Source organism: Pseudophryne corroboree, chromosome 3 (genome assembly GCF_028390025.1).
Source record: "Pseudophryne corroboree isolate aPseCor3 chromosome 3, aPseCor3.hap2, whole genome shotgun sequence".
In the NCBI taxonomy this organism is placed as follows: Eukaryota; Metazoa; Chordata; class Amphibia; order Anura; family Myobatrachidae; genus Pseudophryne; species Pseudophryne corroboree.
The window spans coordinates 340,965,156-340,978,823 of NC_086446.1; the positions used below are offsets into that span (position 1 = coordinate 340,965,156).

The window sequence follows — 13,668 nt, forward strand, 5'->3', positions numbered from 1 at the left end:
TCCTGTCTCCAGACAAGGTCCTGAAAACCCAGGATAGGATAAGACACTTCATCCGTCACCCCAGAGTGTCAATTCACTCGGCAATGCAGGTACTTGGCCTGATGGTGTCGACGTTCAACATGGTGGAGTACGCTCAATTTCATTCCCGCCCTCTGCAACGATTAATTCTTGCCAAGTGGGACGGCCTTCCTCGTCGGATCTGATCCCAATGATCTTGTTGACTCTGGAGGTTCGTTTGTCGCTGACCTGGTGGCTCCAGGACCAGCAATTGAGCAGGGGTCATCCCTTCCGGATCCCCAACGGGGTCCTCCTGACGACGGATGCCAGTCTGAGTGGATGGGGTTCGGTGTTGGAGCAACACTCTTTTCAGGGTCGGTGGACCAAGGAAGAATCACTCCTTCCAATAAAGCTGATGGCAGTTTTCAATGCATTATCACTTGCCCTGCCTCTGGTACAGTACAGACCGGTTCAGGTACGGTAGACAACGCCACGACAGTGGCATACATAAACCATCAAGGCGGCACTCGAAGCCGCATGGCTATGAAGGAAGTGTCAAAAATCCTTTGTTGGGCTGAACTCCATCTGCCGAGTATATCAGCAGTGTTTATTTCGGGTGTCCTAAACTGGGAAGTGGACTACCTCAGTTGCCAGGACGTACATGCCGGAGAGTGGAGTCTTCATCCAGAAGTCTTTCAACCCCTCGTGTACTGGTGGGGTCTACCGGACGTAGACCTCATGCCATCTCGACACAATCACAAGGTTCCGGCCCTCGGATCAAGGACAAGGTATTCTCCAGCAGCGTTCGTAGACGCACTGGCGATTCCATGGAACTTTCAACTGCCTTACGTGTTCCCTCCAGTGTCACTCCTGCCCAGAGTTCTACGGAAGTTCAAACAGGAAGGAGGAATGCTGCTTCTAGTCGCTCCAGCATGTCCCAGAATGCTTGGTTCTCAGACCTGCAGGGTCTATCGACGGGGCATCCCCTTCTACTTCCTCAATGACCAGACCTCCTCGTACAGGGCCCTTGTCTCTGCCCAGACCTGGCCAGACTGGCTGTGACGGCGTGGCTCTTGAAGCTTCACTCCTGAGAGCCAAAGGATTTTCAGAGGCGGTTATTCAAACGATGTTGAAAGCCTGCAAACCGGCCTCTTCCCGGATTTATTACAGGGTTTGGAATTCTTACTTCACCTGGTGTGCTGAGAATTATTATGATGTCCATGGATTCAGAACTTCCAGAACTGGACTTAGGTCTTCGTCTGGCCTTCCTTAAGCTTCATATATCTGCCTTGTCGGTTTGGTTTCAGACAAAAATTGCCTCTATACCTGATGTCCAGACGTTCATTCAGGGCGTTATTCAGATGCAGCCTCCCTATGGGGGTCATTCCGAGTTGATCGCGGCTAGCAACTTTTGCAGCGCTCCGATCAGGTTAAAACTCAGCAAAACCGCATGCGTATGCACTGCAATGCGCAGGTGTGTCATACGGGTGCAAAGAGGATCGGTGCTGGGCGATGGATTTAACTAAGAATCCATTCGCACAGCCGATCGCAAGGTGATTGACAGAAAGAGGGTGTTTATGGGTGTCAACTGACCGTTTTCTGGGTGTGTTTGGAAAAATGCAGGCGTGTCCAAGTGTTTGAGGGCGGGTGTCTGACGTCAATTCCGGGACCGGACAGGCTGAAGTGATTGCAGCGGCTGAGTAAGTCCAGAGCTACTCAGAAACTGCAACAAACTTTTTTGTGCCGTCGGCTGCAAAAGCGTTTGCACACTTGCAAAGCGAAAATACACTCCCCAATAGGCGGCGACTATCTGATCGCAGCACAGCAAAAAGTTGCTAGCGAGCGATCAACTCTGAATGACCCCCTATGTCCCTCCTGTGGCTCCTTGGGATTTTTCTGTTGTGCAGAATGCTCCGCAAGAGTCTCCATTTGAATCTCTTGAATCGGTGGACCTGAAATGGCTCACAGCCAAGGTCCTGTCCTTGCTGGCCATTGGCTCTGCAAGACGGGTGTCGGACTTAGGTGCTTTATCCTGTTGTCCACCCTTTCTCATATTCCACCAGGACTGGGCGGTTCTACGTACTCGCCCCGGTTATTTGCCTAAGGTGGTGTCATCTTTTCACCTTAACCAAGAGATTGTGGTTCCGGCCTGTGGGCCTAATTCAGACCTGTTCACTCGCTTGGTTTTTTTTGCAGTCCTGCATTCACATATTCGCCGCCCACAGGGGAGTGTATTTTCGCTTTGCAAGTGTGCCTACGCATGTGTAGCAGAGCTGTACAAACAGATTTTGTTCTGTCTCTGACTAGCCCAGGTCTTACTCAGCCGCTGCGAACACTTCAGCCTGTCCGGGACCGGAATTTACATCAGGAACTTCCCTGCAAACACTTGGACATGCCTGCGTTTTTCCAATCACTCCCAGAAAACGGTCAGTTGACACCCACAAACTCCTTTTTCCTGTCAATCTCCTTGTGAATGGATCCTTTGCACAAACCCATCGCTGAGAGGCGATCCGCTTTGTACCCGTGCGACACACCTGCGCACTGCGGTGCACGCGCAATTTAGACCTGATCGCCTGCTGTACGAAAACTCAGCCTAGCGATCGGGTCTGAATTAGGCCCTTTGTCTCTTCGTATTTGTCTCCCAAAGAACGTTCTTTGGATGTGGTTAGGGCTCTCCGTGTCTATGTGGAGAGGACTGCCTCGATCAGGAGGTCAGATTCCCTTTTTGTAATGTTTGGGTTGTATGGCACTAGCTGCTGGTACCCTCTCCTGTCGTGAGATTGTGGCTCTATGTGACTAACATCTGCCTTCTCTTTTACCTGCTCCTGCATTGGACTGGTTAACGAAACTGAGCTCTCAGTGCCTGGAGGCGGAGTTATAGAGGAAGCCTCAGTGCATCCTGGGACAGTCAAAGCTTTGCTTGATGGTGCCTCTGGATCCAAGATCCCACTCTACACCCTGATGTTTTCCCTGTGGAACCCTGTGTACCTCGCAGAAAGATAGTTAACCATGGCAAGTCTACCATAACTCTCCTTTTCATATGTCTACAAGAGTTTGGAAGCTGTACTGACCCCATCATCACACTGGATACTTGTGAGTCACAGTGATCCCGGAATCCTTTAGCAAATGGATTGTGATCAATTTTCAGCTGTGTGATCTGTAAAACAATAGAATATTGTCACATTACCACATACTGGGGGTAATTCCAAGTTGATCGCAGCAGGAATTTAGTTAGCAACTGGGCAAAACCATGTGCACTGCAGGGGAGGCAGATATAACATGTGCAGAGAGAGTTAGATTTGGGTGTGGTGTGTTCAATCTGCAATCTAATTTGCAGTGTAAAAATAAAGCAGCCACTATTTACTCTGCACAGAAATAAAATAACCCACCCAAATCTAACTCTCTCTGCACATGTTATATCTGCCCCCCCTGCAGTGCACATGGTTTTGCCCAGTTGCTAACTAAATTCCTGCTGCGATCAACTTGGAATTACCCCCACTGTGCGATTCCTGCGTTTATAATAATTATTAGCATGACTCCGTTTAAATAGGTCAAATCAGGTACAGCGCAAAACTGGCTTTGGCTAGTGTGGTATGATCTGTCGATATGAGAATGCTGACCTGGTCATAATGTTGATGTTGACCATGTCGGCATTCAATATGTAGGCAGTGATGAAATGTCGACATATCATCACTGGTGGCCCTGCTCCTGATGGCTACAGTAATTTACCAGTCACAGGTCAGACCTCTGCTGCTGCAGAGTTACAGTGAGTATTCCTTACCTATTCCTAACTCTTCCTCCCTCTAGTGCCTCCTGCCCGAAGCCTAACCCTAACTTTACCTAATGTCTAACCATCCCGCCTGCGGCTAACCCTAATGTAAATACGTCACATATCGACATGCTGAGGATATCAACATGTTACCTGTCAACATTTTAACAATATGAACCTTACTGTCAACATTATAAATGTGCTACATTGTCAATGTTGACCTAATGACTACTTCCTGTCTTTGGCATTGCCTCCATTTGTACGGGTGCACATAGAGTTCTGCCAAATAGTACGTGTTTGTAAATTCAAATGGTGCCATTTACAGAAGAGCGCAAGTCTGATTTGGCTGAAAAGAAGCTCTTGGGCGGCATAAGGACGTGCCTTGTAAAGTACAGAGCAGTCGCACCAGCATGGAACAGTGGGGAAATTTGCATTCATTTTACAGAGACAAATGATTGAATTAAGATAAAAAACAGAGGTGATGATACATTATTAGGGGTGTTTCTCGTAATGTTTGAAGGCGAACCTTAGCCACTGAACAATAGCATTTGATTTTTCTTTGCGGTCCATAGCTATTCACAAAGACATTGGGGTATAAGTTACAGATAGGATCCGGGGCACCAGACAGCTTAAGCTTTGAAACTTCCAAAATGCTCCAGTCCTCTCTCCCTATACCCCGCCGCTGGCCAAGGGACTGTCAATTTGTTACTGGTGCCGGCAGGAGCCGGACGCACCGCTGGACAGTGGGGCTGCAACTTAACTGCCCCAAGCTTGATATTTTTTGTTTTTTTAACTTCAGAGTAACAGCACTTGGCTGTCTGGCTGACGCCAGCGCTGCTACTCCTACAACTCCACATCTCAGTCGTGGAGACGGACCGGAGATGCTGATGTGGGCGACTGTCCGTCCGCGACCCCACTAGGCCACCAGGGCAATACTATACTGGCTAGCTGGGGATATATATATTTATTTTCTGCTGCGGGGTACACTGGGCTCCACAAGTCTGGACAATGGGGTGTAGAGTAGGATCTTGATCCGAGGCACCAACAGGCTCAAAGCTTTGTCTGTTCCCAGAATGCACAGCGCCGCCTCCTCTATAACCCCGCCCCCCAGCACAGGAGCTCAGGCAGCCCTAAGAAAAGCTTTTTATGAGGTAAAAAGTGAAGACTTCAAGGGCAGCAGCAGGGGTAAATGTCTTCTGACATTCTCTGCTGCAGCTCCAGCTCTCCCCAGCGGCGCTGTACACTCCCGAGCCCTGGTTGCCGGGTACCTACAGCAGAGGCTCCGGTTTACTTCACGTTAGGCACACATGGCTGGGGCTCTCCAGGATCGCGTGGCCGTGCTTCGGGAGGTGGTAAGTGGGTCCCGCTCGCGGGACCCGGTCTTTATCGCGATCCGGCGCGGTCAGTGGGAGGCGGGCCGCGCACACTGGCGGTGGACACTGTGGATACAGGCGATCCAACTAGATCACCAGGGCATGGGCGCAGGTCAGGTTTTCTCTTAAAACCGATTTTAATATCGCCCACAGTACCCGGTGGTTTTGCCAGCAAGGGGGATAAGGCTTAGACCTGAAGCCCCTCCCCCAGCCCCAGGGCACCATTTCCAGCAAGTGTTACCGCCCTGGAGCTGCATCTCTGTCTTTCCTCACTCCCTGTCAGTGTCTGCGGCGCCATTACTCCTCAGCTCACTGTTCCTGGGACTGCTTGGGCAAATCCTCCTATGTAAAGCCGCCTGGTTGTCAGTGCTGTGACTTTACATGACACTTAAGTATTCTACCTGCCTTTTTAGTCAGTGTTAGTAAGAAAGAGTGCATTTAGTCAGGGGTTTATAGTACAATTACCCTGTGATATACATCCAGTTTCTTACTGTGTAGTGTTATATCTATTGACTATATAGCTGTGTAAGCTAGTCCAGTGCAGTATTATTGTCTGTAATTACCTCTGCATTGTACAAACTGTGACTATTTGTGTGTGCATTGATAGCTGAGTGGTGTCCATCTCGTGTCTTTCACTCAACTTGCTATCCCTATATTCTATAACCTGAGGGGGCTTGGTGCGTCAGGTGTTATTTAATATAGGATTTTCACAAAGATATACTGTATTACGTATTTTTCTCTGTGATTTAGTCACCATATCTCTCCTTTATCTCTGCTGGCGCTGACTACACTGCGCAGGGGTTTGGGTTTAGGGATATAGTGCTGCTAATAATTGTACTGTGTTACCTCATACTGCAAGTTATATCATGTCTGCTTCTGAGGGTAACGGTTCTGGGGCGGAACACACTGCTGGTGTTTCTGAAGCCACAGGCATATATGGGGAGAATATAGCAGCTGTGGGCTCTGGTTCTGGGGGCTCCTTGCCCCCCAGTGGGACTGTGGCAACGGAGGCACATACTGACCCTCCGTGGCCCGCTTTTTCCACGCTTCTGCATGCGCTAGTTCATAAACTAACACCGCCTATGGGACCCCCAATGCCGGTACAACCGTATGTGGTCCCTGCAGCTAACCCGCCGTGGGCAGACGATTTATCTGCTCAATTAAAGAAGTTGAACCAGTACCTGACTACTAAAAAGTCTGACCAGCGCTCGCCTAAGTCCAAGAGGTCCTCTAAGCGAGCGCTCGTCTCCTCACAATCCACTGCTGTCACTGACACCTCGTCTGATGAAGACAGCACATACACTGACCCCACAGGTTCTGACTCAGATACGGCTGATGGGCAGGGTAGTTCACATGTGGATGTTCCTGATCTTTTGGAGGCTCTCAAGTTAATTCTGCAGATTACGGATGATCCCGAGCCATCCGTTCCTCCTAAGAAACCAGATAGGTTCAAGCGTCAGAAGGTGATTAAACAAGTTTTACCTCACTCTGACCACCTAGTGGATATACATCAGGAACCCTGGCAAAGCCCGGGTACGCAGTTTGTGCCTCAAAAGAAGATGCTGGCTCGCTATCCCCTCGCGCCAGAGCTGTCAAAGAATTGGGAAACGCCTCCTCCAGCAGACTCGCATGTGGCTAGGATGGTGGTTTCCTCAGCTCTACCTGTCACTACCGTCACGTCTCCGTGTCGAGGGTTGTCTAAAAGCGATTTACACCCTCACGGGTGCTGCTCAAAGGCCCACTATTGCAGCTACATGGGCGGCAGAGGCTATTGAAGCATGGGCCTTGGAGTTAGAGGCTGAAATCTCATCTGACCATGCTAGACAATGCTTGTCATATATTGTCACAGCTTCTCGCTATATTAAAGAGGCGGCTTCTGATGCCGGTATCCTAGCAGCCAAGGCCTCTACTACGTCAGTCCTGGCTCGCAGGATATTGTGGCTGAGATCCTGGTCTGTGGATCTGGACTCTAGAAAAACCCTGGAGGTACTCCCTTTCAAGGGGGATATTCTGGTTGGAGAGGACTTAAATAAGATAGTGGCTGACTTGGCTACTGCCAAAACTGCCTGTCTGCCTAATACAGCTCCTTCTGTGTCGAAGGCCAAAGGCAAGTCCTTTCGCCCCTTTCGTCCTTCAGGTAAAGCAAAAGGTCAGGCGTACCATAAGCAGGCCCGCACTTCCAAACCTGGTAAGCCGAAGCCCAAAGAGCCTGGGCTGCCCGTCAGCCAGCAGCCAAGACCGATAAGCCTGCCGCATGATGGAGCGGGCCTCCCCCTGGGGGATCCCACGGTGGGGGGCCGGCTTCTAGGGTATACCCAGGAATGGTTGAAGACCACTTCAGATGCCTGGGTACGGGAAGTCGTCACTCGAGGTTACGCCATAGCCTTCAAAAACCGACCCCCTCATCGATTTTGCCAGACAGACGTCCCGTCGGACCAGACAAAGGCAAACACTCTGCATTCGGTGGTACAGACCCTCCTGGATACAGGAGTCGTAGTACAGGTGCCTCTTGCTCAGAGGGGCTGGGGGTACTATTCTCTGCTGTTTCTAGTCCCGAAACCGAATGGGTCCTCCTGGCCCATTCTCAACCTCAAGGCACTGAACAAATTTGTGAAGGTTTCCAAGTTCCGTATGGAAGCCCTTCGCTCTATAGTTCTGGCCTTGGAACTTGGGGACTACATGGTCTCCCTGGACATACAGGATGCTTACCTGCATATTCCTATAGCAGTGTCACATCAACAATACCTGAGGTTCGCTATTGGCAACCTCCGTTACCAGTTTCGGGCGTTACCTTTTGGTTTAACAACGGCTCCGCGAGTCTTCACCAAAGTTATGGTGGTGATGACGGTGGTACTCCGCCGTCAAGGGGTCAGGATACTGCCGTATCTGGACGACTTGTTAATCCTGGCAAATTCCCCAGATCTTCTCCTGCGTCATCTGGATATGACGGTCCGGTTTCTACAAGCCCACGGGTGGCTCATCAACTGGAAGAAATCCTCCCTGGTCCCTGCTCAGAGCATGGTGCATCTGGGAGCGCTGTTGGACACTCACAACCAGAGGTTGTTCTTGTCTCAGGAGAAAGTCCTGAAACTTCAGGACAGGATTCGTTGTTTCCTTTCTCGTCCGCAAGTGTCGATACATTCGACAATGCAGGTGCTGGGCCTCATGGTGTCAGCATTCGACATGGTGGAGTATGCTCAATTCCATTCTCGCCCCCTCCAGAAGCTGATTCTAGCCAAGTGGGACGGCCTGCCTCACCGGATCAGGTCTCACATGATCTCTTTGACTCCGGAGGTCCGTCTGTCGCTGCTCTGGTGGCTCCTGGACCGACAAACAGAGGCCGTCCCTTCTGGATATCCAACTGGGTCCTGTTGACGACAGATGCCAGTCTAAGAGGTTGGGGCGCGGTGCTGGAGCAGCACTCCTTGCAGGGTCGGTGGACCAAGGAGGAATCTCTCCTCTCGATCAACATTCTGGAATTGCGGGCGGTCTTCAATGCGTTGAACCTAGCCCAGCATTTGATTCAGAACCGTCCTGTTCAAGTACAGTCGTACAACGCCACCACAGTGGCTTACATAAATCATCAAGGCGGCACTCGAAGCCGTTTGGCAATGAAGGAATCCTCACGGATTCTACGTTGGGCAGAACGCCATCTACCGGCAATATCGGCAATATTCATTCCGGGAGTCCTGAATTGGGAAGCGGACTTTCTCAGTCGTCAGGACGTGCATGCCGGCGAGTGGGGCCTCCATCCAGAAGTGTTTCAACTCCTCGTGGAAAGGTGGGGTCTTCCAGATGTGGATCTGATAGCGTCTCAACACAATCACAAGGTTCCGGTCTTCGGAGCAAGGACAAGGGATCCTCAAGCAGCATTCGTGGATGCGCTGGCAGTGCCGTGGAGGTTTCGGCTGCTGTACGTGTTCCCTCCGGTGTCACTCCTGCCCAAGGTAATTCGGAAGTTCACGCAAGAAAAAGGAAATCTGCTTCTCATAGCTCCGGCGTGGCCCAGACAGCACTGGTTCTCAGACCTGCAAGGCCTATCGTCAGAGCGTCCACTTCTTATTCCACAACACCAAGACCTCCTCGTTCAGGGCCCCTGTGTCTACCAGGACCTAGCCCGGCTGTCTTTGACGGCGTGGCTCTTGAAGCTTCCATCTTAAGAGCTAAGGGTTTTTCTGAAGAGGTCATTAAAACTATGTTGCGGGCCCGGAAACCGGCCTCTGCTCGGATTTACCATCGGGTCTGACATTCCTACTTTGTTTGGTGCGCATCTAACCATTATGACGCTTCCAAGTTTAGTACAGCCAAACTTTTGGCTTTTCTACAGCAGGGCCTAGATTTAGGCCTGCGTCTGGCCTCCCTCAAGGTTCCTATTTCTGCCTTGTTGGTGTGGTTTCAGAGAAAAATTGCGACTTTACCTGATGTTCATACTTTCACTCAGGGTGTGTTGCGTATCCAACCTCCCTATGTCCCCCCTGTGGCTCCTTGGGACTTGTCGGTGGTTTTGGAGGCGTTGCAGGAGCCTCCATTTGAATCTCTTGGTTCAAGCTGACCTTAAGTGGCTTTCCCTTAAGGTGGTGTTCTTGCTGGCTATTGCCTCTGCTAGAAGAGTGTCGGATTTGGGTACCTTGTCTTGTAGTTCCCCATATCTGATTTTTCACCGTGACCGGGCGGTTCTTAGGACTCGTCCCGGATATTTACCTAAGGTGGTTTCTTCGTTCCACCTTAATCAGGAGATTGTGGTTCCAGCTTTTGTTTCTCCTGATTTGTCTCCCAAAGAGCGGTCTTTGGATGTGGTACGGGCTCTCCGTATCTATGTGAAGAGAACTGCTTCTATTCGAAAGTCTGATTCTCTCTTTGTTTTGTTTGGATTTCACAAACTTGGCTGGCCTGCTCACAAGCAGACCCTGGCCAGGTGGCTTAGAATGGTGATTGCGCATGCTTATGTGAAGGCTGGTCTGTCAGCTCCTGTTCACATTACGGCCCATTCTACTCGGTCTGTTGGACCTTCTTGGGCGGCCCAACGTGGTGCGACCCTTGACCAATTGTGCAAGGCGGCTACGTGGTCCTCCGGGAACACGTTCATAAGGTTCTATGCCTTCGATACTGCCGCTTCCCAGGATGCTTCCTTTGGACGCCGGGTTCTTGTGCCCGCTACAGTGCGTCCCCTCCCATAAGGAACTGCTTTAGGACATCCCCATTGTCCAGACTTGTGGAGCCCAGTGTACCCCGCAGCAGAAAACAAGTTTTATGGTAAGAACTTACCCTTGTTAAATCTTTCTGCGAGGTACACTGGGCTCCACAAGGCGCCCACCCTGACGCACTTAGCTTCTTTGGGTTGATATGGCATTAGCCGCTGACACTTCTCTTGTCGTGAGAGTGTGGTGTATGTGGCTACTAACCGTTGTCGTCTCTTTTCCTGCTACTGCATTGGGCTGGTTAACTAAATTGAGCTCCTGTGCTGGGAGGCGGGGTTATAGAGGAGGCGGCGCTGTGCATTCTGGGAACAGTCAAAGCTTTGAGCCTGTTGGTGCCTCGGATCAAGATCCTACTCTACACCCCATTGTCCAGACTTGTGGAGCCCAGTGTACCTCGCAGAAAGAGTTTTAACAAGGGTAAGTTCTTACCATAAAACTCGTTTTTTCTGCCGGACGCCCTGGGGATTAAAGTCAGCACAGGGAAGGGTGTTTCCCCAGCAGCCCCTCCCCCGGTTCAGAGGGGGTCTCCATGCCAGTTTCCCGCCTCCGAGCTGCTCCTTCCTCACCCTCTTCCCTTAAATAGACGCTCAGTGGCCATTTCCTCAAGGGACACAGGTTAAAGCTGAAACTCTCTGGGAACGCTGGGTTTTGGTCTCCTGTATACCTTCTCCCAGTGGTCAGGTTATACAGCACTTCATCCTACTAGCCATTGCAGTCTGTGTAGTTGATATAGGCCCTCATTCCGAGTTGTTCGCTCGCAAGCTGCTTTTAGCAGCTTTACACACGCTAAGCCGCCGCCTACTGGGAGTGAATCTTAGCTTCTTAAAATTGCGAACGAAAGATTCGCAATATAGCGAAAAGACATCTCTGTGCAGTTTCTGAGTAGCTCGAGACTTACTCGGCATCTGCGATCAGTTCAGTGCTTGTCATTCCTGGTTTGACGTCATAAACACACCCAGCGTTCGCCCAGATACTCCTCCGTTTCTCCAGCCACTCCCGCGTTTTTCCCAGAAACGGTAGCGTTTTTTCGCACACACCCATAAAACGGCCAGTTTCCGCCCAGAAACACCCACTTCCGGTCAATCACATTACGATCACCAGAACGAAGAAAAAAACGTGAGTAAAAAACCTAACTGCATAGCAAATTTACTTTGCGCAGTCGCACTGCGGACATTGCGCATGCGCACTAAGCGGAAAATCGCTGCGATGCGAAAAAATTTACCGAGCGAACAACTCGGAATGACCCCCATAGTGCCTATTGCAATCTGTATGTGACTTGTGCTAGCTCTGCTGTCTACTTGTATTTCTTCTGTTTATATCTATCCCTTACCTTCTTATATCATACGTCCTTGAGGATGCTGGGGTCACTTCAAGAACCATGGGGTATAGACGGGATCCGCAGGAGACATGGGCACTTTAAGACTTTCAAATAGTGTGACCTGGCTCCTCCCTCTATGCCCCTCCTCCAGACTCCAGTTTAGATCTGTGCCCAGGCATACTGGATGCACACTGAGGAGCTCTACTGAGTTTCTCAGAAAAGACTTTATGTTAGGTTTTTTATTTTCAGGGAGGCTGCTGGCAACGGTCTCCCTGCATCGTGGGACTTAGGGGAGAGAAGTCAGACCTACTTCTAGGGAGTTTAAAGGCTCTGCTTCTTGGCTACAGGACACCATTAGCTCCTGAGGGTTTGGAACACTAGGTACGCCTAGGGGTTCACTCCCAGAGCCCGCCGTCACCCCCCTTGCAGAGCCAGAAGTTAGAAGACAGGTGAGTAGAAGAAGAAAAGAAGACTTCTGAGGTACCGCACAGCGATCGCACGCTGCTTGCCGTGCTCCCACACACCAGAGGCACTCCAGGGTGCAGGGCGCGGAGGGGGGGGGCGGGCCGGGCCCTGGGCAGCATATACACCTCAATTATAAGACTGACAACTGGGGACATAGGTGCTGGGGCACTGTCCTAACCCCCGCCAGTATAAAAAATTTGACTAAAATAGCGGGACTGAAGCGCGCCATTGCGGGGGCGGGGCTTAGCCCTCACAGCTCACTATGTCATTATGATTTAAAAAGAGTAAACACAGTTGTTTGACAATAAATGGCTTCACCCAACCACTAACCATGAGTGAAAGAAAAGTTTGTGAGTTATCATTCACATTCTCTGACAAATGGGCAGAAAATCACACCTTCTGCTAGGGTATGTAAACTTATGAGCACAACTGTATGTATGTATGTATGTATATATATATATATATATATATATATATATATATATATATATATATATATATATATATATATATACCTGCCAAGAAATTGAAGAAGTAGGGAGCGCCAATAGTGCATTAAAAGAGTAAAGTAATTTTAATTTATAAAATCCAAATCACTGACCGGTAAAAACTCGTACCATAAAAGGCGGTCAAACCACCGCTCGTATAACCAGCATAGAATTTACCCCACTGTGCAAAACAGCATTCTCAATTCGAGAGCCAAACGTCAGACCACGCCCATATGCGTTTCGTCATTCGACTTCGTCAGTGGGCTTGGTCTGAAGTCCTAAAGGCGGTGTTTAAATACACACATCAGTATTCTGATTGGCCCATGCCAATTACATGAAAAATGAATATCAACATAACAAGAAATTTATTAATAACATCCCTCTAATGCACAGATAGTACAAAATAGTAAGTACTATACTTCTACATAAAAATCATTATAACAAGAGTTCATCAAGGCATCAAATATCTAAATAAATAACAATAAAATAAAGAAAATACATTCAATGACACAAGTGAGCATATCACTGTCAACGATGTTATCATACAAAGATAAACCAGTTAGCCATTTATCACCTATATGCAGTTCTAATGGATGGTTCCGTATTGCTCATATCCCTAACATATAGCGCTGGACATATGTGTCCACATTTCATCCGTCTTACGATCTCTTTATTTTGGCTATAATACTTTTACCTTTATTGTTCACAGCGATCATCTCAGCACCTAAAGTCGGATGTTTTTTTGACATCCTTGCATTGTTTGTAACCTCCGTCCCATCGCATGACCCATGTTGGATGGTCAAACGCGCCCATTCATGACGCGGACTGGTAAAATGGACAGGTGTGCGGGCATATCATCATGTTAAAGACACAGCACTCGTTTAAGCTATCAATCACAAAGAAAGGGGAAATGGCTGCTACCAATTTTATACCGGCAATATAGAGTGAAGGCTAAAGGGATATGGAAAGAAGTTAATAAACATAAACCATCCAGACTAAGAAGCAATCTTATAAAAAATTATTAGTATAATGAATTTACGTGACAACAGACAACACACTA

The 13,668-nt window shown here is 49.3% G+C and overlaps 1 protein-coding gene across 2 annotated transcripts in view; it reads right to left on the reverse strand.

The window, feature by feature from the left end:
• Nucleotides 1-13,668, reverse strand: part of TBX21 (T-box transcription factor 21) — a 104,276-nt gene that overhangs the window by 2,156 nt on the left and 88,452 nt on the right. For both annotated transcript variants that reach the window (XM_063959640.1, XM_063959639.1), the window contains one exon: nt 3,069-3,154. In XM_063959640.1, the coding sequence (XP_063815710.1) occupies nt 3,069-3,154 (86 nt within the window). The remainder of the gene's footprint in view (nt 1-3,068; nt 3,155-13,668) is intronic.